We start from the raw sequence: 27,747 nt of genomic DNA, 5'->3' as shown, positions 1-27,747 counted from the left end.
CATACTTTACTGTGTCATAAATAACTCAAATGAGGTAAATATTTTGCTGAATTTGTGCAGAGATATTCAAACAATTTGTTGACACAGTTCAATGAGGAATTTTTTGTTTTTAACGAGAATTTTACGGAAGGTAAATAGCTTTATGGCCAGGTAATTTAAATTTTCAGAGTTTAAGGCAGAAGTTTTAGCATGTTTGGCTTAACTCATTTCGATTCGCAGCAATTGCCATCGACGTCAAAAGGCTACAATAACGAGGACAACAACAACACAAAGGACTGTTTGGACCTGGTTGATTAAAAACGCCTGCAGGCTGCTGGCATAAGAAAATGCCAGCCAGTTTTCCAGTTTTCACTCTGCCGGACTCTGGGTCGTATACGTAACGAGCTCAATATTGACTGTGGCTACACAGAAAAATAAAATGCAATCTATATCTCAATATTTCTAGCAAAAATTTAAATAAACTATGAATTTGATTTCAATTATTTATGGAATTTCTAAAATTTAAAATTAATTTTAAATTATACAACGCATTGTTTCATATCAGTGTAACTACTTAATTCTGCTTGTTTATGTTGTTTTTGTTACTTGCATCTTTATTTTATTTACTTATATTCCTTACATCAAAGTTAATTCCCCTTGTCCGCATTCCGGACACGTGAATTCATCTTTCGACGTGCTTAAGACTTAATACCACAATTTGCTGGCCATAAATTCATTTGCCGATTTGATTTTAACATTTTGATTAGCAGGAATTGCTGATTAGATTTTCATTTTCCCCATCGATACGATTAGCTGTCCACAATGTCCAATACACATTTTAGTGCACTTTCGAAGGTTGATCTCTCCACAAGTCTGTAGACTGAGAATCGAAATGGGATTCAATTTAAAACTGCGACTATTTGCCACCATTTTACTCATCGGTTTGGTTAGCGCACAGAGAGGTGGGTAAAATTAACTAATTAATCCACCAAAAGGATCAATTAAATATGTGAAATCTTATACAAAACTATCTTTGTATTTCTGCCAGAAATGTTTTTAAAATTCTTTAAGCAAAATAAAAATTTAACAAATACTTCTTACTACACATATCCAATTCTTTATTGAGTGTTTTCCAACTCCGATATGGATTTATCTTAATCACTCAATCAGTCAACATATGGAAAATTTTTAACTATCCAGTTATCTTAGTTAGCTAATTGCCAATTATTTTGATGTCAGACTTATCAGAATAAATGTCAAATTCAAAATAAAATCTTCGATAATATTTAAGTGGATTATAAAAACGTGTCAAAATTTTTTATTTATTATCGCAAAAAAATTAAAGAAATCAAGTGTTTCCACTTTTGTGTGGAATTTTTTGAGTGCTCTTCAACTAGAAACTACAAAGTTGATTAAGATAATTATTATGTTTAATTATTATTTTTAATTATTGATTTGGTTAAATAGAAAACGATTGTGGAAATTTATTTATTTTTGAATGTAATAGAAGAATGAAAGAAAAATTCATATACAATAACCAAAATTATTAATAAAATATTTACTATTTTAATTCCAAAGATTTGAAATAGTTCAGGAAGTTGTCACCTGGCTTGTTTTTGCTATTACCAGATGAGAACTTATCTTGGCCATAAAGTAGAACCGTCAAGCTGATATGGCAATACGCACATGACCAATGGCGATTAGTACAAATTAAATTTACGCCCTCGGCTGTCTACTAAATAATCGTGATAAAACCATAGTAAATTTTACACTATCAAATAATTAAATAAATCAATTACAGATCATCAACATGCGCGTTCCGTTCGCACTTCGAAAGGCTTAAAGAACGCGTCGGAGGCGGAGAGCGCCTATTGGCGGGAGAATGCACAGAAGATTCTCTCAGCGAAGCTGGAACAATTGCAGGTAGGCATGAGTATTGATATCGATAGCGATATCAGGGGAAACATTAGATCGAAAGCTATAAATGTCACTTTTAAAATTGAAAAAACCGATATTTATTATATTTTTATATATTAACCAACAAATAATTAAAGACGAGTAAAGCAAAAAAGAACAAGGGGGCTCCGCCTTCTGCTCGCTTTGCTCGACAGCAGGAATTCCTATACCCACGTACTCTTCATATATTATTCCATTCATCGATATTTGATAATATTTTTTCATTTTTAATATCTATATGTATAAAATTCTTTGTCCTGACTGACTCACTAATCATTGCACGGCCAAAACCATAAGACCTAGGAGGCTGAAATTTTCACACAACATAGAACAACATTTTTAACATCTATATATATAAAATTCTTTGTCCTGACTGACTCACCAATCGCAGTCCAAACCATAAGACCTAGAAAGCTGAAATTTTCACACAACATAGCAAAGACAATTTTATCGTGCAACAAATCGGCGCTTTGCGAAATTCGACCTGCAAGGGGGTCAAAGTTCACACTTTGCGAAAACTTTGAAATATATAAATAAAAATAATTATCATTTGTGATTGCAGGCGGCGCACACGAAGCGTGCGAAGAATGTGATAATGTTCCTGGGCGATGGCATGTCCATCCATACAGTGACTGCCACACGTAATCTGCTCGGCGACAGTGCGGAGAAGGTGTACTTTGAGCAGTTCCCCTTTACGGGCATGTCCAAGACGTACTGCGTGAATCGACAGGTGGCGGATTCCGCTTGCACGGCCACCGCCTATTTGGGCGGAGTAAAGGGAAATTACGGAACGATCGGAGTGAATGCAAATGTGCCACGATACGATTGTGAGGCGGCTCTGCGGGAAGAGGATCAGGTGCAGAGCATTGCACAGTGGGCACAGGCAGCTGGCAAGGATGCCGGACTGGTGACAAGTGCACGGGTCACACACGCCTCTCCCGCCGGAGTGTACGCCCATATTGCGGATCGCAATTGGGAGAATGATATGGAGGTCACGGAACGTGGCTGTAATTCCAGTCAGACCATTGACATTGCTCGCCAGCTGGTCGAGTGGACGGTGGGTAAAAATCTCAAGGTCATTTTGGGTGGTGGCAGGCAGAATTTCCTCAACTCCACAGTGCGCGATGAGGCTGGATTTGCCGGATATCGTCAGGATGGACGCAATTTAATCAAGGATTGGTTGGCTGATAAGCAGTCCAGGAATTCCTCCGCTAGCTACGTTTGGAGTCGCAAGGGACTCAACCAATTGGATTTGGATAACACGGACTTTCTGCTCGGCTTATTTGCCACCGGACATTTGCCCTACGATGGCGATCGTGTACGCAGCCCCGCCCACAGCCCCCTGGCGGATCCCTCCCTCTCCGAACTAACCGAGGCAGCTCTTCGTGTGCTCCGTCGGAATGAGAATGGTTATTTCCTGTTTGTGGAAGGAGCTCGCATTGATATGGCCCATCATTCCAACTACGCACGGCGTTCCCTCGAGGACACCGCCGAGTTTGCCAGGGCCATTAAAAGGGCTCGGGAAATGACCTCCGAGGATGACACTCTCATTGTGGTCACTTCGGATCATTCGCATGTCTTCAGCATCAATGGTTACCCAGTAAGTAATACTATTTACATCTAACTTATATTTCAATAATGACAAAATTGGGCACAAAATACTAGAAACTTTCAGTTAACTTGTAGTTAAACTACAATTAGGGAATTTAAATTTAACACTTAAATTTGGAAAAATAAAATAAGAGAAATATTGGTAAAATCCTAAATATTTTATTGAAGATATTATGGCAAGTTAAGAAAACTCAATCAAAGTCGAAAAATTCAAAGCTCCTTTTATCTTTAATAATAAAATACTAGAATTTCTTCCTAATTTTTGTGCCTGCAAGAATTTTGTCTGAATAATACTAAGAACATCTAAAATGAGAAAAGAAATTTCGTTAAATAATACTATAAAAATTCCAAAAAGATAATAAATATGGAAACTATATTAGAAAACCAAAATTAAAAAAAAAAACTTAGAAATTAAAATTGAAATTAATTAGAAAACCGAAACTAAAACAAAAACGTAGAAATTAAAATTTGAAAAGAAAAAAATTGGCAGCAAAAAATATATACAAGTTGAAAGCAAAAATATTTTATTGAATGGAAAAAAATTGGATCATGTTAGAAAAATTTGATTGAAAAAAAAGAACCGATAAAAATATTCAAAACTCTCATGAAATAAGAACTTGATCATATGTTTTCCTTGTAGGATCGCAATTTGGATATTACAGGACTCTCCGATACGCTAGGCGATGACAATAAACCCTATAGCATACTATCCTATGCCAATGGACCTGGCTATGATGGAACCTTTACCAAGTCGGAGGGTCGCAAGGTCATCACCCAGAAGGACACTGAGCATCCGCTCTATGTGCATCCCTCGATGGTTCCACTCGACGCCGAAACTCATGGAGGTGACGATGTCGCTGTCTTTGCCTCGGGTCCCTATGCCCAATATTTCAGTGGGAACTACGAGCAGACCAATATTCCCGCTATGATGGCCAGAGCCGCCGGAATTGGACCTTATGCCAATCTCTAGAAGAATTCTATTTCATAACAATAATAATTTTTAAAATATAAACTATAAAATAAAAATTATTTGTTGGCATTTATCTTTATATGAAAATTGACTCTTATTTTTTGTTTAAATAAAAAAGACTTGTGAAACAATAATTAAATTAAACTTTTTATTAAGAAAATTTAGAGCAAACACTTTTAATCTTAAAATTTTTATTTTAAACTATCATACATATTTTTAATTCTTATTGCAAGTATTGAAAAAATAGTTTATCTGATTTAGCCATTTATTCAGATTATTTTAATATGAATTGGTTTTTTTGTAAAGCCACTAAATGTATTATAGATCCCTGGTTAAAATAAAAAAATTGACTTTATGTTTTATCCACTTTTAGTCAATGGCAATTGAATTGCTTTTAATTGAATGCCAATTTGGATTTGGCGACGACAGAAGCGCAATTTCCTGTCAATTCCCTCATAACGACTGTACCTCAATTCGAAAATCGCAATCTGTTTGATACTCACAGCTCTAATTCAATTAAAAATCAACAACTGCAGTTCTCGACCTAAATCAATCAGTTAGTCAATCAGTCAATCAGTCAATGCAAGTGATTGCAATTTTGACGAAAGCAGAGTGTTAAAAACAGACAAAAAATAAAAGCATAAAAGAAGTAACCAGCAATCTAAAACCAATAGTATAAAAAAAGGTTGTTAAAAAAAAAATTTTTATGTAAAATTATTTAAACTATATATAAATCACTTTGTATCTAACTAAAAATTTTGTTAAATGTAAAAAACCATAACTACAAATTTTTTTCATATTAAAAATTTCAAATTTACTTTGACGTAAAATTATATTTAGCATAATTAAAAAACTCGCAAAATTGAATTTTCTTAATTCAAACTCAATGTGTTGCTTATTATTTTATTTATTTAAAAAAATTCTCAGCATTTAATTAGTTTGGTTTCAAGCTGAATATATTTCCCATTATTTTTTATTATTTTAATTAACTAAAATCAATTATTTGTAGTCTTTATTAAGACATTCGAAAAAAATATACAAGTCAAGTAATTTTCATATAAGCATATATAAAAATATGTTTTATTAAACAATAACAATTCAATTACCTTTATGCTAGAAATGAGTATATATTACGAGTATTTTTTATTAGAAAATATGGTCATTCTACGTTTTCAATCATCCTTTGCTGCGCTGAAGTACCGTTATACAAAAAACCAAAGTGAAGCGCAGCTTAAGCATAAGCATATTTTCTCTCTTCTAGGAGAGCCGCATTCAGGTGTGCGTGTGTGTGTGAGTGCTCTACTTACCCGAGTTGCCGCTCTGACATTGCGAATGCATTTAATTGCCAATTGGATTGACAGCGTTAGCTTCTAGCCTATGCCTAAAGGCGGGCAACAACAACAAAAACAATTTGCACAGTGGGCCGAAGTCACAAAGTCACTGACAGCAATTTGGCAACATGTATGAACATACACACACTCACACATTCACACATACATTGATAGAACTATGGAAAAAATTGACAGTGAAGGAAGAAAAATTTAATTTTCCAATTCTAATGCAGAATAAAAATAGGGATCAAATAATAATTAAATTGATATTCCGCAAGGAAATCGGTTAAGATTTGACAAAGTTATGAAAGTTTGAAATTTATGAAAAAGTGTCAAAGGAGAAGTATGAACAAAATGGATAGTGATCGAACTATGGAAAAAATTGACAGTGAAGGAAGAAAAATTTAATTTTCCAATTTTAATGCAGAATAAAAATAGGGATCAAATAATGATAAAATTTATATACCGCAAGGAAATCGGATAATTTTTGACAAAGTTATGGCAGTTCGAAGTTTTGGATAGTTTTCCAATTTTAATGGTGAATTAAATGAGAGTTAAGCTGAGGATTTTTTTATGAAAATCGATTTAATTAATTTGATTAATCGTTAAAATATAGTAGTTATCGATGTATTCTTATTCTTTCCAGAGCACAAAGATTCATATATTTGGAGTTCAAAGCCTTAATCGATCTCTGATATTTAATGTTATGGCACTGATTGTGACACACACGCGATATATGATTCAATATGATTACGAATCTGTGATGTGAAGACTTTTATAAATTTAACTTTTTAAATTGGTTTTTATTTTTAATTTATAGCCATTTTTGATCATCTTATTTTATTTTTAATCAACAGTTCTTAGTTTATTAAATACTTGGTTTGTAAAACTTAAACAAAATGTATATTGCAATAACTTTAATTTGTTTTTAATTTAAATATTATTATAAAAATATAAGACTTTTTTAGACTCAAATACAAATTTAATTTAAAATAAAAGGACTTCACTGTTTCTATACAAATGTTCAGCGGTGTGTGGAGTAGCATATGTGTAGTTGTATGTGTGTTCATATGTGTGTATGTGTTCAACCCTTTTTGGAGTAGGACACGTTCCATCATCGCAAATCGGAAACTTGTAATTTATTTTCAATTCTACGTGTCTTTGGAGCTTTTGTGTAATTTCCGTTAGCATTTCAATTTAACAAGATTATATTTTAATTTGTAAACTGAGCACTGGACATGGGACATTAAAATTTGTAAGGCAGGGAAAGGAGAAAATGGAATGGAATCCAAAAGTGGACTCTAGTTCTAGTAAACGAGTGTGGCAGGGTGAGGGGAGGGGAGAAAAAGGGCGACAAGAAAGTTGTGCGTTGAGAAAGTCAAGCTAAGAAACGAACCCAAGCCCAAAACCCACTTGGCCACTTGGTTACTTGGCCAAGCTAGTTAACTGGGTCAGCAGCGACACGAGTATGTGTGCGTGTGTGTGTGTGAGCTAGAGCGCGAAAGTGTTAGAGCGAGAGATACAGCAACAGAAGCAAATAGATTCCAAGTTTATTCGGCAGCTAAGCCTACGGTGGCCACACTTGACGTTTTTGCGCCCAAAACTTACTTTTTTCCTGCTGCTGATAGAAACACACACACACATAATACATGTGGATGGCAAGCTAAGCTAGAGAGCGTGAGCGAGAAAGATATAGAAATAGAAAGAAATCCAGTTGTGGTTTCTGTTTGTGGTTTCGTGGGACACAATCCACAATGTGGATTCCACAGCAATGTTTTTAAGCTCTGTCTAGTTGAATTCCACTTAAGGAATATGTATGTATATGTATGTATGAATGTTTGTGTGTGTGTGTAACTGACAGCTCTTGCAACGCTGCATAAACATTTGAAAGGCGACAGAAAAGCAGAAGAAGAAAAAAAACAACATTGAAAAGCAACAACAATTATGCGCAATGCGCAGAGTTGAGAAGCAGAAAAAAAGCGAATCAGCAAAAGAAAAAAACAAAACACAAAAGGAAATAGAAAAAAAGCGTTGCCCAAAGGCAGCATACAGAAAATGTGTTCGAACTAATGGCGCTGAGTCAGCAGCGAGCGTAGGCAGCGCAGTCAGCGTACAGGCAGCGCAGCGCACAAAAAGCTCTCTCGCTCACGCGCGCTCTCTCTCGCTCTCTGCTGAGCTGCAAAAACTACAGCTGCGCGGCAACTACACAAATACACAGATACATGCACATCGAACACGAACACGTGACAGCGTCTGTAGTTGTATGGGTTGAAGTTGTCGCTGTCGCTGCCGCAGTTGCAGCTTTTTAACGAAACTTTGATTATGCTCTTTCGCTCTCTCTCTCTCTTTCAATTACTCGCTATCGCGCGCGCGCATTTCTAAGCACATTTAAATTGGACGCGCTTTTTGTATCTTTCGTATGTATACATATTATGTACACGACGTGGATGTAGTATGTATGTACATACATACATATGTGCTGTGTAGGGAGCACATGGGGCCAGAGAGAGAGCAGGGGAATTTTGCGCAGCAACTGCGACGTCGACGCAACTTTTAAGTGTGCCACATTTTTTTTTTATGTTGTTGCCCGGTTGCCAAGCGCACACACACATACATACTGACATACATAGATAAGTAAATATGTAGATACAAAGATACATATATACATACATACATAGTATTTTTCAGCCTTATGTCAAAATACATTTGGAATTAACAGCCACATATCAATTAATGCTGAATTCGTGTCAATGTATTGACAATAGAAACGAAACACACATACAGTATGTCAAGTAATTATTTAGGCAAATAACAACTTACATTTTATAAGAATTTGTTAATATTATGAAAAAATATAATGAAAAACACAAATTTAACCAAATAAAACTTCACATATCTTAAATATTTTGGTTAAATTTCAACATTAATTAACAACTCTGTATTTAAATTTGATTTGTGTCTTCTTCCTATTATAAGAAAAAAAAATATATATATATTTTTTTACTTTTGTATCTTACTGATCTATTCTATGGCTCTCAGATCAAGTTGAAAAAAAAGAAATATATTTTTCTTTAACTGGTTTCTCTTCAAATTAAAAAAGCAAATACTTAGTTTAGTCAAAAAATGTTCTGGACTGACTGTATATTTATCTATGTTATGCACTGCAATACTCTTTATCCGTTTATCGACAATTCGTTGTTTCGTTCTGTTTACTTAACCTAAATGTGTGCCCCTCCAGCCTTCCGCTGCCCCACCCCCTTCCCACTAGTGGGGTCTTATGTAAGTCTAGGTGCGGAAATGGGACAGCATGTACATATGTATCTATGAGATACATACTATACATACTCGAGAGGGTGGGGATAGGGGTGTGGTTCACTCCCTGTGCTCCAATAAATAAAGCTTTTTAAGTGTTAAAGCTTGCACACTGCAACACATAAGTATGCGACCAATTCGAGTAAGTGCTGTTTTAAATTGAATTTGTAAAATCATCTTGAAACAGAATATTATTTTGTAAAAATCCGATTATTATCCATATTTAAAACTTATAAATAAAGTATAAGATCAATTTGGGATTTTTAAATAAAAATGGGACTTAAATTTTTTTATCGTGTTTTTTTTAGTTCAAAATATAAGATGACAAATTAAATTGTAAATTAAAAAATCAAAGTTAATTCCGTTTCCCGAATATTTCCATCCATAAATTGTATATCTAAGATAATCCTATTCATTTGATTTTTTTTAGTTAAAAAATAATGTGCAAAATAAAATATTAAGTATTAATAAAAAAATTTGTAAATAAAAGTTTAATATATTATCATTCAAAAATGCTGTATGTAAGATAATCCCTTTTATCTTGATAAATTTGTTCAAAATATATTTTTCCAAGCTCCAAGCATTCCTTGCCAAATCCCGCATTAACTTTAATATTGAAACACGTTATTTGTAAAATTTTGCCATTTATACATATATTTAATATTATTTCTCTTATTGCATAATGTTACTTATTTCGATTGTAATGGATTATCATATATTTATATATTTATTATATATTTCACGCTTTTCATCTTTTTTTACTGTGTTTTTTACATAAGAATCGGAAATTGTTACCACTTTTTTATTGAGTTTTGATATCATTGTAACTGCAATTGATGATATCAAATGTGGTTGTTGTTGTTGTTGTTCTGGCTGCATAATTCAATTAGTCTATAAATGAGTTGGTATTGTATGTGTGTGTGTGTGTGTGTATGTTTGGGTTAGTCTGCTTCACATATTATTTCACATCAATTTCAGATACATTTAAATACATTTAATGTGTGTGTGTGTGTGTATAAACTAATGTTGCTGTTGTTGCAGTGTTGATTGCTAATAACATTTAATTAACTTTTAAAATAGTTTAAACATAGAAATTTTAAGGTTTAAAATAAACTTGTTGCTTCTTAATCAATCAATCATCAATCTTAATCCATCATATAAACGCTTTACATTTACGTATTACATTTCTTTTATAATATATATAGATTTATGTACTTTCTTTCTATGCATTTATATATATATATATATTTATACATCTCCGATTCTGATCCAATGCAAATAACAAGGTATGAGTTTTAATGCAATCATTTGTGTATCGTTTTCATTATCATTTCTTTAGTTAATAATAGTAAAAAATTAAGTTGCATTTATTATGTATATATATATATGTATTGTATATAACTTTAAAGATAATTTTTAAACAGTTTAAAAATTAATTGGCGAGAATATAAGATCTAGATGCATTTACTTTTTAGCAAAAAAGATGATCTATAAAATTAAACAGCTCTTCTTTGAATTATTATTGACTTGATATTGGTTTGAAACAATAAGAAATACACATAACTGATGAGAATTAATTAAGCATGTTTTTTAGTTATATGTGCAAACATATATATATATTTTAAATTATATGTGCTTGTTGTTGCTGCCATGTCTTTTCATTAATAATAATGTTGCTGCCTTTATTATTATCAGTTTTTATTTTTTGTGGTTTATCAATAGCAACAACAACTACATACATATTTACATCGCATTTGTTAGTTTTTTGCATTTTCGAGTACATTTTACAGTTTTTTTGTTCCACATTTTTTCAAGTGTTTTTTTTTTGTATTTTTTTTTTTATTAATTTCTAAGATAGTTTTTTTTTTGTTGTGTGTGTTTTTTTCTTTTTTACTTTAGTTGCATTGTGAACCGGTATAAAACCACAGGTAAATACAGGAATTTCATTTATAATTATAATACAACTCAATTAAAAATTTGTTTTAACATTTGCGGGCATTTTAAAATGTTCTCATTTTTTTCGATTATCATATTATATCATATCTCAAAACAATTACTACTAAATACAGTTTAAATTTTATCGTATTTAACAGTTTTTTCTTTGTTTTGTTTTCTTTTTTTTTTTTCGATTTTTCGGTTTGCTCAGCGTATTTTCATTGTTTCATTATTTGCTTAAAACGATTTACTAAAAACTAAACACATTTTGTTAGTATATTATATATATATAATTGATTTTATGTTTGTTGCCATTGCTGCTACTGTTGTTGCTGTTGTGGTTGTTGCTCCAGGTTATCTTATCAGTTAATATTGACAACTTCCTGATTCTCGCCATCAACGGCCATATTCAGCTGCTGATTAACATTCGATTTGGCCAGGCAGGATCTTGCCACGGATTCAAATAACCTGTAATTAAAATTTAATTTAAAAAAATATTAATAAATTGTATCACGCACAAATTTAGCAAACAAAATATAACTTACAATATTTATGCATATATTTACACATTATTTTCATATATCTATATATATATATTCGATATTTGGTCATTGTGAATTAAAGTTTTGCGAAAATCAATAATGAATAAAAATTTTGGTATTTGTTGGATACATGCAAAATGAATAGATTCGATTTTGATCATTATCATTATAATTACTATTATTAATAATGCTCTTGCTATGCTGCACACTGAATGCCGTTCAATGGTTCAAATCGATTAAATACAATCAGACATTCACCAAAATATCTGAAAACAAAAGTGAACGAGGAAATCATAATAAATAACCACGCATCAAATTGTTTGTTTTTGTTGTTGTTCTTGTGGCATCAGTGTGAGTGCATTGTGTGTGTGTGTGTGTGACAGGGTGTGTGTGTGTGCGACAGGGTGTGCATAATTGTTTGCCAGTGAAAATCACATTTCATATTACATATTATTTTGAAATATTAAATTTGGTGAAAGGAAATATTAAACTAATTTTTCTAAATATAGCAAAAATAATAAAATACTTAATATATATATATTCAGTATTTTTTAATTTATATTTTTAGAATTTTTATATATTAATATGTTTAATTATATTTATTTAAAAAAAAAGTATTTAAAAAAAAGACAAATTTCTTCTTTTTTAATGTATAATGTGATTTCCATCAAAATTGAATTATTTAGTGAGAATGAAAAAATAATTATGTTTATAGGCACAACTTTGGTGTATTCTACGATACTACAGCTAAAGAAGGACTAAGACACTACTTATAGATTAAAAAAAAATGCATTGCAAGCTTACTTGGTAATTTCGGGTGCACAGTGCACAAAATCATGCTCCCAGAATTTGTAAATGGGATTCTTGATGAGCTCAATGAATGTGATCAAGAGTCCCCAAGGATGTGGCCGATTCACAATGAGGCGCTCGAGAAGCACACGTGTAATCTGCTCCTGAATTGCCTCCGAATTCGCTTCGGCAAACAGATGGAGCACCGCACAGCTAAAGTAGTGTGTGTGTGAGTTGGGATAACGCAACTGATTGGCAATCGCATTGAGGAACAGATAGCGACCCTCGGTGTCCAGATCAACGGCCAGATTCTGGAAGATGTCCATGTGAGCACTGTGGGCAATGTTCGATGTGTTCGGCACAAAGTTCTTGTTCCTGAAAAAGAAAACAAAAATGAATATTGAGATGTGAATTGTAAATAAAATAATGAATTATACTTAAAATAAAAATGAAAAATAAGTTATTAAAATTCTTTCAATTAATAGAATAGTCTTACCTGATCAAAGCAATGGCCTGGGTGCCCACGTACATGACCAGGGCATTCATGAGGGTCATGTTGTATCGAGTTCCGGGCTCGCTGGTCACCTGCAGATGACCCCGCAGCTCCGAGAGGAATGTGACCGGAGCACGGGCCTTCAAGTACGAGTCGAGATCCTTTTTAAAGTTGGGCGGCTGTATGTTCATGATGTAACTGCTGCAGACTTTGGGCGCATTGCTGCTGTCCGACAACATGTCCACTTTCAGATTGGGCGTAAACGGATCCGGCAAACGCATATTACGTGGAAATGCGGATAGTATAATGTTACGCATCTGGACGCAATTTGGCGGTATGGTATCGCAGAAACCAAAGTGATAATCGCACAGGAATTCTGGGAAATCATGTAGCAACACCAGTAAAACGCGCAGAGTGCCCTTATAGAGCATCTGAACGGGTCTTCCGAGCTCTGTATTGCGCAAGAATGGAGCCAAATACTTAAAGAGATCCTGCAGCAGTTGGGAATACAATGGCCAACCCTTTTGTCCAGGTATCTGCACCAGAATGCGACCCAGAAAGACGCGATGTGAAATCAATTCCAGCCAGGCAAAGCAAAAGCCCGGCGCAACACTCGGATTGAGCAGATGATATGTGTAGGCAAAGGCCGACACGATGCTGTGCATCAAGGACTCCAGATTCACATCCGCCGAGCACAATTCCATGAACAGCATCATAAAGAAGCGATGATATCCCACCTGCTGGAATCCCACGCCACGCATCTCGTGATCCTTGAGCAATGTGCCCAACACAATGCCCAGCACTTTGTTTAACAGGTTGATCTTGGTCGTCGGATTTCCCGCCTCACCGGAATGCCGGACAAGCATCGCAATCAAATGCACAAACGCATCGATCCATTGGAATATCTTATTCTTGGCCTGATTAATTGGCAGACTTGGCTCCGCAAACATGCGATACACAACATCCGTGCAAATGTGCGTCGCCTGACGGAAGAAGCGTGTGATCAAATCATCCGTCTTTAGAATCCCATACGTGTTCATCTTCTGGACAAAGGCCCCAAAGTGGCGGGCATCGCGTGTCGTCTGCTGATTCTGTTGGGTGTAGAGGGCAACCCAATCCTTGAGCAGGAACTCCGTCTTCTCCTGCAATCCTGGTGGATCATCTGTGTCGCATGACTGCAAAAAATCAAGCATAATTCATTAATCATCTACATCTTTCATGATTATATGTGCGAGTATTTTGGTAAATAATATTATTAAATATATGGGAAAATAAATTTTGACTTGTAAACTGATGAGATCCGAAGTCTGACCAACTTCAAATTGTCATAACTTGAGCAAAACTCAACCGATTTTTAAACGGAATATCATTTTGAATATGATTTGGTCTTTAAATTCATTCTGTGTTCAAATTCGATCAAAGTCGGACCAACTTTAAACCTTCATAACTTTATTAAAATTCAACCTACATTCAAGCGGAATGTCATTTTGATCATGATTTGGCCTATAAATTCATTCTGCATTTAAATTTTTTTCATTTATAATAATTTTATATTTTTCGATCATAGCCATGGTTTGATGCTAAGGGTCCCCCCTTTGATATTTTGAAAATTAAAAATTTTAAATATCATGTTTTCACTTTTAGTCAACTCCTTATATCGTAATTAGTATAAAACAACACTTTAAACTTGATTCTGAGACCTTTCATTTTCTTGTAAAAAATCATGAGAAATCGGACAAAAATTTTGACTTGTTAAGTTGCTAGGATCTTGGATCCTAACTCTGACCAACTTCAAACTGTCATAACTTTATCAAAAATTAACCGATTTTGAAGCGGAATGTCATTTTTATTATGATTTAGCCTCTTAATTCATTCTGCATTTAAATTTTTTTCATATAAAAAATTTCATATTTTTCGGTTCTAAGCCATCTATCATCCAATTTTCTATACCTACCCCTTGACATTTTTTCAAAAATTTTGATCTCTCATAACTTCATGAAAAATTAACCGATTTTGAAGCGGAATGTCATTTTGATCATGATTTGGCTTCTTAATTTATTCTGCATATAAATTTTTTTCATCTAAAAAATTTGATATTTTTTTGAACCTAAGCCATCCATCATCCAATTTTCCATACTAACCCCTTGACATTTTTTCAAAGATTTTGATCTCTCATAACATCATAAAAAATAAACCGATTTTCAATGGGAATGTCATTTTTGTTCATGAATTGGCATCTAAATTTACTCTAAATTCGAATTTTACTAAATTTCTTTAAAAAAAAAGTTGTCTTTTAGATCAAGATTTTGATTATAATGCCCACTTTTTAATTCCATACTCTGTATGACTTTCTTAAGTCTTTTTTTGAAGTTTTTTTTTTATGTTGTTTATTTTTTGTTGACTTACCCTAACGTGATGCATGCCGGAGTGAATGTAGTGCGATGTGCCGGCGAGATAACGCTCGCCGGGATTGAATGGACCATAGTCGCTGGCATTGAGATTGCCGGACCAGAGAGTCTCGATGGCATTCACAATGCACTCGGGATAGCGATGACGATGCTGTGTGAGACGACCCAGTAGTTCTACGGTGGCCATGAATTCATTATCAGATACAATATTGATAGCACGATCCTCCATAATCAAACGCTCGAGGAGAGCAATGCCAAAGGATATGGCCACATAGTTATTGCCATTATCCATGCAATCCCTCAACATGCCATCAAATTGGTTGAGGTTCACAAAATGCGATGTGATCAGAGCTCGAGCCGCCTCCACATTATAGCGCACTTCCTCGCGAATATCAAAGAAGCATTTGGTCACCGCTCGCTCAGTGTTGGGTGCTCCAAAGCTGTTGTGCAGCAGACTGAGAATGCGCAGATGGATGTCCCTGTAAAGCTTCATTTGCTCCAGATGATCCTGCACATTGATCAATCCCTCGGTTAAACCCTCCACGGCACGTGTCAACAGATTGAAGGCCGATTCCTGATCCCGCAAACGACGTGTAGCCATCAAAGCAGCCAGGAGCATGTGCATCTTGCTGGCCTGCAGTTGCAAATTTGTACAAATTATCAATTAGTTGTGCTCAAAAATAGAATGTACAACAGTTTCTAACAATTTGGTTAAGATATCTCAAAAAACAAAAAACTTTTTCATACTAAAGGTTGATTTTTGACCGATCGGTCGTATGACAGCTATATGATAAAGTCGCCCGATTTTAACCAAATTTCAGGATATATAAAACTAAGTTAAATACATTTTGTATTAGTTTGGTCACGCTATCTCATTAAACCAAAAAGATTTTTATACTAAGACTTAATTTTCGATTAAGCGTCTCTATTGCAGCTATATGATATAGTGGACCGATTTGAACCAAATTCGGTCAGGATGTATAATACCAGCCCAGATGCATATTCTGTTAGTTTGGTTAAGATATTTCAACAAACAAAAAACTTTTTCTTACTAAAACTTCATTTTCGATGTATCGTTTATATGGCAACTTTATGATATAGTGGTCCGATCCAAGAATTAAACAAACTTGATCTGCCAATGGTATCCAGGAACCCACATACTAAGTTTAAAGTCTCTAGCTTTTATGGTTTCTAAGATTGACGCGTTTAAGCGGACGGACAAAAGGACAGACAGACGGACAGACAGGGTATAATTATTATTTGTTGCATTTTATCAGAAAATCAAAATATATTCTATACCCTTTTATTTCTTGCTAAATATTGTTATATTTCAATATCAATATAGATACCCCTTGCTTACCTGCAGCTGTAGAGTGGGCATATTGATGGCCGTGTTCATGAACGCTTCCATTTTGCTGGCCACCTCGGCATAGACCATGCTGCTCTCATCGTTGGCAAACACATTCGGTATCTGCAGATCCTGTGGCTTCGGCACAAAGAGAGCGATATCACGATCGCTCATCTGCTGGAAACCGGGAATACTGCGGGCAAACTCCGAATAGACGGCATATAAAGTGGGCGGTGCTGGTCCGACCTTGAGACGCACTGGCTCCGGCAGACGTTCCTGCTGATAGCTCAAGATTTGGGCATCCACAAAGCGACTACCCTCCTCCCGGGCAATCTTACGCGTCTCAAAGTCCGTGGACAGACGTCGATCAATTTCTAGTGCGGATTTCTCTGCCGATGTTTTCTGTATAAATGCACAGACCAGTTCCACATTCTCATTGGCCAATTGCACGGAGGCTGCTTGTATATCCGCCATGCTGGGCACTCCCGTTAAGGCGGCCATAAAAGCCTTGTGCAGATTCTGACTGATAGCACGTGCAATCTCATCCTTGCCCGTTATCATGGCCATGCCAGCGGCCAGATTGCGTACCATTTGATGTGCTGCCGTTCTCATGCGATTCTCATCCGCATCCAAGGCGAAATCTTTGCGTATAATCTGTTCGGTGGTGGCACAAGCAATCCGAATGCTTCTATCCACAACAGGTTGCAGCCAATCGGTTATAGTGCGTTCAATGGCATTCACCACAATGTGTTTAATACCCGGATTGGCATGCAAGAATGGTATATTCGCTGGCAATTGTAATTGCTGGGCAATCAACTGGAAATTGGACACATTCACCTCCACATAGGAATAACGTGGCTCCGGTGGCGGTAAAACCACCTGACTGGCATCTGTGGGAAGATTGGGAGAGGCAACAGCTCCTCCTCCTCCACCACCACCACCGTTATTAGAGTTGTTCATTAACATGGCGGCATCAACTTCAGCAGCTGAATTGGCGGCTGAGTTGGCAGCCGAAACGGGAGGTGCAACAGTTTGTAATTGTTGTTGTTGCTGTTGCTGCTGCGCCTGCAACTGTTGTTGTTGTTGCTGCTGCTGCTGCGGTTGCAACTGTTGTTGCTGTTGCTGTGCCTGCAACTGTTGTTGTTGTTGCTGCTGCTGCTGCTGTTGTTGTTGTTGTTGTGCTGCGCTTCCCTCCAATATCTTTGACTTTGGCTGTGACATTTGTTGTTCTATAGTCAACGCACGCGTTGGATCCTTCAAGTATATAACCGGCTTCAATTTATCCAGCTCTAAATTTAATGTTTTACACAACACTTCAATTTCAAACTTTAAATTGAGCTTTAAATCTGGTTCCTGATGCAATTCTCCTAGAACAAACATAATGCCCATGGTCCAGGGATTGGGCGATTTAAATATACGCGATTTAGCGGAAGATTCCAAGATTTTAGCCACAAACGGCACCACAAACAACAACTCCTGTTGCCCCTTGTGATATGCCTCGGCCAGCAAGGATTTCAAATCCAAATCCAATTGCAAAATGGGTCGATTACGTCCCAGTGTCATCATGCCCAGCCAATGGCCAAGATTCTTCAAGAGACTGCGATCCGAGAAATTAATGACACCCTTATCGGAACGCAACAACACTTTAATGTTGCGCAATGTTTCCTTGGTCACATATCTATTGATTTCGCTATTCTTGAGGGCATCCAAAAAGTTGTAGTAGAGTGTATGGAAATTGAATTCCATGGAGGCGCGTTTCAATACCAAATATTGTGCCAACCAGGGCCAATACTCCTTGGTCATTATCTCCTTGATCTCCTCACATTTCTGCGGTATATTCAACTGGCTCAGATTGTTGAATATGAACGCCGTCTTGTCCTGCACCGGTTCCGGCGGCACTGTTACCTTCTCCTCCTGGTTTGCCACCAGCAATGTATCTATGTTGGTCGCATTCGCAATTGATTTCATTCTCGTCGCATGCGAAACCACAACAGCAGGTTTCTGGACATTGGAGGCAGCTGACATGGCGCCTGCAAGGATTAAGACGGGAAAATGAGATTAATCAACAAAAAGATACAACAATTTTAATGAGTAAATAACTAATATCATAATGAAGTTCAAGAACTAAAAACAATTTTTTTTTTTAATATTTTAAAACTTTATGAACTATTTAGGAGTCTGTTAAATTTATCTGATAAATCGATGTTAAAGCTAATTTGTTATAATTAAAAAATTAAATGCCATGAAAATATTAATGGTTTTTTATTAGAAATTTATATTAAAAATTTCATTAGTAGTGTTATATTTATAGTAATTTTTAATGGAATAGATATTGCAATTTTGATTTTGTATAATTCACTTACCGGGCATGGAATTGGCACGGTACAAAGGCTCAGCTGCTCCTTGAGCAATTGCTGGTGGTATTGTATTGCTCAGACCAATGAGTTTCTGTTGCGGTGGCTCCTGGCCATGCATGCCATACTCCACATACTGGATCAGATGCTGGGGGAAGTCTGTAAAGTGCGGTATGGAGCGTATATGTTCGCAGTATTTGTTATAGGTATGTAGACGTGTCTTGAAGCGATCCAGGGCCGTCACGCCAAAGTAATAGAGCTTGGATCCATCGGGTTTGCGCAGAGCGTCGAGTACACAACGCAATGAGAGTCCCAATGCCACAAATGTGGGCACTAGATTGCGATCAATGATGCCGCCAAAGAGTTGAGCTGTTATTTGCAACTCCTTTTCAGGATAGTGGGCAAAGAAGCGATATTCCTCAAATAGATTACGCAGCATACAAAGGAAGACTTCTTGTTCCCGTCGATTGCTGGATTCCTTAAAGCGTTGCAATATATCCAGCACTTCATCAATGGAAAGCGTCGGATTGGGTTGATGATTGTAGATCCGCTGAAAGTATGAATTTGCCTCATCCTCTACCTCCTTGGACACGGGCATCTGTAGATCGGCCATCACTGAACTATTCGGTTGATTTGGAGGCGTTGCTTGTGTTGGTTGTGGTCCTCCTGGTCCCGGTCCCGGTCCTCCCGTTGGCAGCATACGTCCCAGATTGCCCACATTTGGTGGCGGTGGTGCTGGGATCTGTAGGGGAATGGGCGGATACGGGTTTGCGCCGGGATTCATAAGACGTGACGGAGATGCTGGAGTAGAAACCAAGTTGTCTGTTGCCAATCATAAAGATAGTAGGTAATATATAAATGTAAATCCAAATTACAAACATGCACACAATTCAAATTGCATAAATAATTACAAAACTTGAGCAAGTTTCAAATACAATTAAAATTGGATATTATATAAATCAGTACTATTATTTATTTAAAGTTATTATTTAGTTCAGGGAATTCGATTTTTGGAGACATTGCATTAAATGATCATTTTATATTTCTCAATTAAATTGCATTTTATGATAATATTATAATCTTTACAAGATCTCGTTTATAAGAAAATGTAATTGAAAAATCTTTAGACTTCAGAGTATAATGGATCTAAATATTAATATTTATTTGTAATATATAAAAAAAACTTGATTAAATAAAATTACAGCAGTAAATGTGTATTTATGAAATTGCCTTTTATGATAAATTCTTAATATATAAAATATTAATAGAAATTTGTTAATATTTTAGTATATTTGTTTTACGAAATTTTATAATACCTAGAAGAAATCTATTATACGAATGATATATAAAAATTAGCATATTTTTTGGATTTAAATTTAATTGCATTTTAAAAAAAAGTTCATATTTTTAAGTTTTTAGGTTTACGCAAAGTAGAATTTAAACGAATTCCAAAGCTTTCTCTACTGAAAACCATTTTAAATTAAGGAAATCGTTTTTTATCATTGTGAATCAATACTTTAAATAACATTTTGAATTAAATTACTAACAAAATACTTACTCAGCATGTTGCCAAAGTTAAAGGCGCCATTTGGACCGCCTAGATTGAGGCCAGCCAGATTGTTGGACATGTTGGTTAACGGATCCATGCCGCCGGGTCCAAACATTTGCTGTGCATTTAGGTTGCCGGAGAAGGGTTGCTGTGGCTGCGGCGGAGGTGGCACGGAGCCGGGCCCAATGCCACCGCCTGGCAGATCCATGCCACGATGTCCACGCATAATGCTCGGCGGTGGTGGCACCAATCCTTGTGGTTGTTGTTGTTGTTGCTGCTGCTGTTGTTGTTGTTGTTGTTGTTGCTGCTGCTGCTGTGCCGCTCGTGCTTTTATGGCCACATTGGCCACCATTTGCATTATCATTTCGGCTATTTCCGGCTGCATGCAACTGTTGATGCACGCCTGCAAACAGCTGATCATCGTCGTCACCGTTTCCGGCAACAATTGCGCTTGCTTCGGCGGCAACTGATCCTCGGGCAACTTGGCGTTGGTCACCTGAGGACAGCGACGTTGCAGCACTTTGATCATGGCCTGAATGAAGGGTTCGCCATGTTCGCGTATCTTGTCACTCAGCCATTTCTCCAGCTGGAATTAAATTCAAAAGTATGTTTGTTACTTAAATATCTTACACAAAAAAAAACTCTATTCGAGATAACAGTCTAGTGACGAAAGATCTTTTATGCCACAATCAATACTAACAGGAATTGATTAAGACTAAAAATGTTCATTCTTCCAACTTCAAGCTGTCATAACTTGATTAAAACTTGATCGATTTTCAAGCGGAATGTAATTTTGATCATGATATGGCTTCTAAATTCATTCTGCATTTAAATTTTGTTCATTTAGAAAATTTAATAATTTTCGACCAAGACTCGATTTCGATGCTAAGGGTCCCCCCCTTTGATATTTTGAAAATTCAAAATTTTAAATCTCATGTTTTTACTTTTAACCAACTCCTTATATCGTAATTAGTATAAAACAACACTATAAACATGATTTTGAGACCTTTCATTTTCTTGTAAAAAATCATGTGAAATTGATCAAAAATTTGGACTTGTAAAGTGGCTAGGATCTAGGATCCTAGTTCTGACCAACTTCAAACGCTGATAACTTTGTTAAAACTCAACCGATTTCTATTCGGAATATCATTTTGTTCATTATTTGCCCTCTAAATTGATTCTGCATTTAAATTTTTATCATACCAGAACATTTTATTTTTTTTCGATCCTAAGCCATCCATTATCTAATTTTCCATACCTACCCCTTGACATTTTTTCAAAAACTTTGAGCTCTCATAACTTTGTCAAAACTTAGCCGATTTCTATCCGGAATATCATTTTGTTCATTATTTGCCCTCTAAATTCAATCTGCATTTAAATTTTATTAAATTTGTTAGAAAACTATTGTCCGTTGGATCTTAATTTTGACTAGTTAAAGAATGGAAAACTTTAGTCAAATGTCCTATCAGTGTCTTTTTTTGTTCAATATAAGTATTAAGTATTTGATAATTACCTTCAAGTATTCGCGACGCGAGGCCAAGCAGGCCAGATCAATGATGAACATAAAGGAGCGAGCATTGAGCAATGAGGATAATGCCTTCAAATCCTGAGCCAAGTCCAAAATGCGTGACAATTTCACTTGATCAAATTCGCTGCCACGCAAATACCATTCGGACATGGCGTTCATAATGCTCGGTCTTAGCTGGAAATTGGTTGAGCTCCAGGCGCTGGCCAAGATCACATTCGAATTGGGATGATTGCCCAAGAATGTGGGTATCAACTGATTGAATAGATCCTGTCTGAGTGGTGTCAATGGCGGACTTATATGCAGCAATGCCAGAAACAAAACATCGGGACAATTCTGTGCTGGGAATTTGAACAGTTCGTGCACTTGACTAAAATAACCTTTATCCGCAATGGAAAGCAGAACTTCAACCAAATGTAATGATTTCCATGCCGCAATCTCTTTATTATCTGCATCAGGTGGCGTTTTCAGCACATCCAATGTCGGTTGACTGAAAACGTAGTCGGCAAAGCTGAACAAATCGGGATTCTTCAGCATTATCGTTATCAACGATAGCTGCCCTTCGGTGTTCGCCCAATGGCGATAAATGCATTCCGGTTGTGGAAACAGATTCGATTGCGTGGCCAATCTTAAGATCGTCAGTAGCAGATCCAAACCGATGCGATCCTTTAAAACAAACTCGGGATGATCCAACTCTGCAAGCAAAAATTTTGAAAATATTTACATCAAAATCATTTGAATCCCACTTATACAAAAATACTCCAGATAATTTTATTCTTTTCTCAATATCTTTAAATTGAAATGTGTAGACTTTTCAAAACTAAATAACTATAAATACTAAATAATTCCAACATCTAACAGAAATAATATATGAAAACTTGAGCAAACAATTGACATTATTATCTATGCTATATTATGATTATTTCTACTTATTTTGTAGAGTTCCCAGAATTTAACAAAATTATTTTAATAGTAGAAGAAAATGGCAAACCGAAATTTTTAAATTTTGATAATATATTAAGATTTGGAAATAAATTTCATGATTTTTAAAGTTTCAAATAATTTTGTGTTTTCCGAATTACAAATTTCCTAATTATGTGTTCCAATTTAATCCTCTCTAACTATGATTTGCAAATTCTTATAGTGTATCAATATTTCTGTTCGTTAGGTTTGACATGTTTCCCAGATTAGACTGAATCTCCAATCTCGAATCTTACCCATGCAGACATCCTTCCAGTTGAGCTGTGGCACCAGCTCCTTGAGGGCCTGCACAAAGACATCTGGCTTCCATGTTTGTGTTGCATCTGTCGTCTCCTTTTTGTTGTCCTTCTTGTCGCTGGCCGAGCTGCTAGATTCGCTGCTGCCATCGTTGTTGTTGTTGTTCGAGCTTTGCTGTTGTTGTGCGGATTGTGAAGCAGAAGCCGAACCATTGCCACCTTGCTGTCCTTGGCCAGGCCAAAAGTTGGCTGGTGTCGGTAGATTTACATTGCAATCGAGGAGCGACGAGTGTCGTCGACACATGAGTCCAATAATCTTGGCCACATCCTTGGGCTGGACTTCGCGGGAGGCGCCGCCGCAACACAAATGATTCTTGCACTCTTCAACACTCGATGTAAATTCATAACCGATTTCAAGGATTAAATTAATCCAAGATGTGTCCATAATATTATTTTTGCCCTAGCGAAAAAGACAATGAGAAAGTTATAAACATAAATATAAATATAAGCATTAACAGTTAATTTTTCATCAGTATTAAAATAAAAGTAATTTTAATGAAATGTTGAAAAATTAAAATGTTAACTAAAAAGTAGGAAAAAACAACATCCAAAAACTAAAAAGGCAATTTAAAAAGTATTCAAAAATTTCATTCTTTTGCATCTCTTGATTTCATTTTTAAATTGCCACATTTATCATTATCATCTCAGCATAATATTCATTAACAATGCGTTTAAATTGAGATTTTCATTAAAAAAGTGGTTAATTGGCTTTAGGGTTAGAATTTACCTGTTTTGTAAATATTATCTCGCATAAATGGTCATAGATATCCTCAATGCCAACTTCATTCAGATTATCTGCATCGGAGCTGCTCCAACTGCTGCTCGTGTTCGTCGTATTCGTATTCGTGTTCGTGGTCGTCGTTTCTTCCTCTGCATCAGTTTCGTTGGATTTGGAGCTGGACGTCGTTGTAGTCGTCGTCGTCGTTACGGCGCTGCGATATAAAATCGGCGCTAGAACCAATGGCACCGCTTCCCGCGGAAATTCGTCCCGCAACTTATTCAGAAACTGCGTCTCCAACTGCGGTGATACGTATTCGTTGAGGCAACACAACAAATACTGCAACAGATCAAATGAGATCTCGTGCAATCCACTGGCAGCGGCGTTTTGACCCAAATACGAATCAAGCAGATCGGGTAATAGATGCCGGAGACTCTCACGTGCACACTGACGTAGCTCCGGATGAGAGCTGTGAGTTACCGCTAGCGCAAATATGCACTCGCAAAGTTTGTTAATGCCGGTTAACTTGGCAACCTGTCCAATGAGCTCGGCAAGAGCAAACGGCTTCAAGCCCTGTGAAGAATGCATTACATTATATAATGGAATTTGTAATATTATGAAATAAGAAATAGTGGTGTCCAAAAAGCGTGCTAATTGTTGAATTCCTTAGTGAATTCTCTTAATCTAATGCTTGAACACCATTGAATTGGACAGATCTTTTGTCTTTGGTGCCACTTTAGACACCACTGAAATGATACGCACCTTTTGTTTGGCAAAGTGCTGATCGAAGGCAATGCAAATGTTGGTCACAAACGACGAGCTCTGCAGTTGACGCTGCAAATGGGCTCCAAGCAGCTTCGCCTGCAGCTGGGAAGCAACGTTCGGAGCCGAATCCTGCAAGTTTAATACCGTAAACAGATAACGCAGACAGCTACGATCCGCTTCGAGGCCGTATTCTTGTATAAACTGCACAATGAAAGCGAAAAAGAGAAGAAACAGATTGTTTGGTTATTAATAACAGTGTCTGGCAAAATTGTTTATACCTGAGCATGTTGCCGTGCACGGGCAACAGAAGTTAGAGATCGATAACAACACATGAGCAATTACAGCAAATTACAGCGCACACAATTAATGGAATTAATTGATGCAATTATTTAATATCTTCGTTTTTTTTTCTTCGATTCTCATTGCACACTTTGAAATTTTGACAAGTCATAAACAGAAATACAAAGCGTAGCTAACTTTACAAATAAACTAACTAAATACTATCGAAAATATCGTATGTGACAAATATCGATAAATAAAATTCCTTATAATACTAGCTCACACACAAACACATGTATGTGTGTGAAGTGTACGCAGAAGCGAGACAACAACAGCTGTGGTCGCGCAGCTGCTGCTCCACAACAAAAATGCAAAAGTGTTGAAAAGAAAAAGAGACTTGAGTATTTTAAGCAGATGAAGAAGTAAGAGGGAAATATGCTTAAAGGTACATACTGTATATGCAGCAAAAAAAAAAAAGAAGTTGCTAGACATTTTCCATAAAAATTAAACACATTCTTACCAAGCTCCAATCTCATATGCAAATATATATTTGTTGGTTTTTTTTTGCAAATTATTGCGCACACAAATAAAGTACACTGAACTTGAAGGGCTCACGGCAGCGGTAGCAGCAGAGGCATCAGCAGCGCAGCTGGCAGAAAAGTTTCTACTCGTTTAGTTGCTCTGCTTTTAATTTTCTTTTTTGGCACTTGAGTTTCTTATACCTTAAGGCGCACGCATTCGCGGCCTTATAAATAAACTACTTTTGTACATTCTAAATAACTTGCAACTTAATAAAAACACAGGCAAATTTATTTTACAATCAAATCGCGCAACGCAGAGAAATTTTCTGCTTTTTTACACAAACTGTAATGGCGTCGGCAAAAATGCATGTGCGAGCGAAATGGCAATACAGTGCCGCTGTGTGCCGATTAAGTTGGCAGTACTGGTCGGCTAAACGATATGTGCAAAATTTCTCAACACTAGTTTAAACACAGTTGCCATTGTTGCTGACTGTTGTTGTTGTTATTATTATTATTTGGTTATGTATGTTTTTTTTTTTTTTAAACAAGGTTAAATGTGAAATTTACCTGCTTGATTTGCTCGCTGCTCTCATTAAAATTTCGTTTGTTCACGTGCTTGACCAAATTACGTATCTGCGTTAGCGGTGTCTTCAATTGCTGCTCTACGTTCATAATTCTACGTATCAAATTATTTGTTGTTGTCGTTGGTTATTTTTCGTTTTCTTTTTCTTATTGTTGTTGTCGACTCTTTTGGCACTTTTTGACGACTGAGCTTTTAATTTGTTCTGTTGAACACTGTGGAGTGGAGTGGGTGGTGGTGTTGATAACGCCGAAAATATGTTTAAAATACTTTTAACACACACACATGCATACAAATACATACAGTGGCTCAAGCAAGTGTTTTAACAACAATAAAAAGTATATTTTTTTATTTTCCTGTTTTTTAACTTAATTAAAATATATATACAAAAAATTAATTTTTTGTTGTACATTTTTGTTGTTGTCGCAACACTTGTTTGACTCACTGCATTTGGGTATTTACCAACACACACGTTGAAATTCCAATTTGCCTTTGTATTGGTATTTTTTGACGTATTTATTCGTTGCTGCTTCTTCTTGAAATTTTTAAGTATATTTTTGCTTTTAATTTGCGGCGCAAATATTAATATTTAGTATATGAATTTGTTTTAATGTTTTTTTGTTTGTTTGTTTTTTTTTTTTGTTTTTATATCATGGCCCCTCCTCCCCCTTTCGTAGGGGCCAACAGCAATTCTACATTGCTAGCACCTATTTCGACAATTTAAGCCACAACAAATTGTACAAGTCATGGATTAGCTTGTTGCTTTTTGCTTTTCTACTCGTATTTGGTTAACTTTTACCCTGTTCCAAATCACACACGTAATGGGAATGAATGAATCTCACGTACGTACACACACATAGACAGCAGCCAACACACACACAAACAAAGACACACGCACACACATGCACTCTCAGAAAGAAATTTCTTTATTTGTGTTCACACGCTGCACGTTTACTGAGAATTTTGGTTGCTCAGCTTGAGTTTTTTTTTGTTTTAATTTGTTCGAAACTTAATTTCAACACTTAATTTTGTTTAATTTAAACGCTATTCGATCGCCTTAATTTTTTTAATTCGTGTCTGTCTCGCAGCTAGAGATGTACGGAAAACATTGATGACATGTTGCTATCGATATGAGTTATTTGAAATAGGGACAGTGCTGCAAAGCGAAGCACTCGATCAGCTGTTGCAGACATCCAACTCTTAACTTTGTTGAATCACTTTCTAATTGTCTTTACTGTTGCCAACTTAGCTATTTTATAGCTAACTCTGGCCATATTCAAAGTTAGATTGATTAAAATATTTTAAAATTGCTATGCCGGAAAGATGGTAATTTTTAATATATTTTCAGCTATGTTTTACTATTAGTGTTTCTTTAAAAATATGCAAAAATTATTTGCAGCCAGAATCAGCTGTCTTTACCGCTAAAAAGTTGGCAGCACGGCTCGTCGATAGCATCGTTTAAAATATCGATATAAGTTAATTGCGATAGGAACAGTGCTGCAAAG

General features: G+C 35.9%; 2 protein-coding genes across 5 annotated transcripts; one reads left to right on the top strand and one right to left on the bottom strand.

The window, feature by feature from the left end:
* The first annotated feature begins 821 nt into the window (after positions 1-821).
* LOC117783493 (membrane-bound alkaline phosphatase) lies at positions 822-4,517 on the top strand. Its single transcript, XM_034620908.1, has 4 exons — positions 822-941; positions 1,781-1,902; positions 2,498-3,535; positions 4,187-4,517. Exons 1-4 carry the CDS (start codon positions 872-874, stop codon positions 4,514-4,516), a joined length of 1,560 nt encoding a protein of 519 aa, XP_034476799.1. The 5' UTR covers positions 822-871; the 3' UTR covers position 4,517.
* Positions 4,518-9,790: 5,273 nt separating this feature from the next.
* On the bottom strand, positions 9,791-27,420 carry LOC117783488 (CCR4-NOT transcription complex subunit 1). Of its 4 annotated transcripts, XR_004617371.1 has the most exons (14): positions 26,705-27,420; positions 26,230-26,457; positions 24,860-25,063; positions 24,107-24,670; positions 23,320-23,779; positions 22,091-22,797; positions 20,587-21,163; positions 19,038-19,829; positions 16,687-18,704; positions 15,325-15,960; positions 12,922-14,093; positions 12,441-12,800; positions 11,640-11,902; positions 9,791-11,562 (listed from the first exon to the last, which is right to left on the bottom strand). XR_004617371.1 is itself a non-coding variant. In XM_034620900.1 (13 exons), exons 2-13 carry the CDS (start codon positions 26,332-26,334, stop codon positions 11,457-11,459), a joined length of 7,701 nt encoding a protein of 2,566 aa, XP_034476791.1. In that variant the 5' UTR covers positions 26,335-26,457; positions 26,688-27,419; the 3' UTR covers positions 9,791-11,456. The 4 variants fall into 4 exon arrangements, 3 of the variants coding, with proteins under 3 accessions (XP_034476791.1, XP_034476790.1, XP_034476792.1); XM_034620900.1 differs by lacking the exon at positions 11,640-11,902 and having other exon boundaries at positions 26,688-27,419; XM_034620899.1 differs by lacking the exon at positions 11,640-11,902 and having other exon boundaries at positions 26,705-27,419.
* Positions 27,421-27,747: the final 327 nt, after the last annotated feature.

Source organism: Drosophila innubila, assembly GCF_004354385.1.
Source record: "Drosophila innubila isolate TH190305 chromosome 2R unlocalized genomic scaffold, UK_Dinn_1.0 1_C_2R, whole genome shotgun sequence".
Taxonomy (NCBI): Eukaryota; Metazoa; Arthropoda; class Insecta; order Diptera; family Drosophilidae; genus Drosophila; species Drosophila innubila.
This window is presented reverse-complemented; position numbering and strand designations above follow the sequence as displayed.

Excerpts from the sequence above, each read along its gene's own strand:
- LOC117783493 (XM_034620908.1), top strand. The coding sequence starts at position 872 with ATGGGATTCAATTTAAAACTGCGACTATTTGCCACCATTTTACTCATC. Across the intron at positions 942-1,780 it reads TTTGGTTAGCGCACAGAGAG|ATCATCAACATGCGCGTTCC; the intron begins GTGGGTAAAATT and ends AATCAATTACAG. Across the intron at positions 1,903-2,497 it reads CGAAGCTGGAACAATTGCAG|GCGGCGCACACGAAGCGTGC; the intron begins GTAGGCATGAGT and ends TTGTGATTGCAG.
- LOC117783488 (XM_034620900.1), bottom strand. The coding sequence starts at position 26,334 with ATGAACGTAGAGCAGCAATTGAAGACACCGCTAACGCAGATACGTAAT. Across the intron at positions 25,064-26,229 it reads GCAGCGAGCAAATCAAGCAG|TTTATACAAGAATACGGCCT; the intron begins GTAAATTTCACA and ends TTCATTGTGCAG. Across the intron at positions 19,830-20,586 it reads TAACTTTGGCAACATGCTGA|CATCTCCGTCACGTCTTATG; the intron begins GTAAGTATTTTG and ends TTTCTACTCCAG.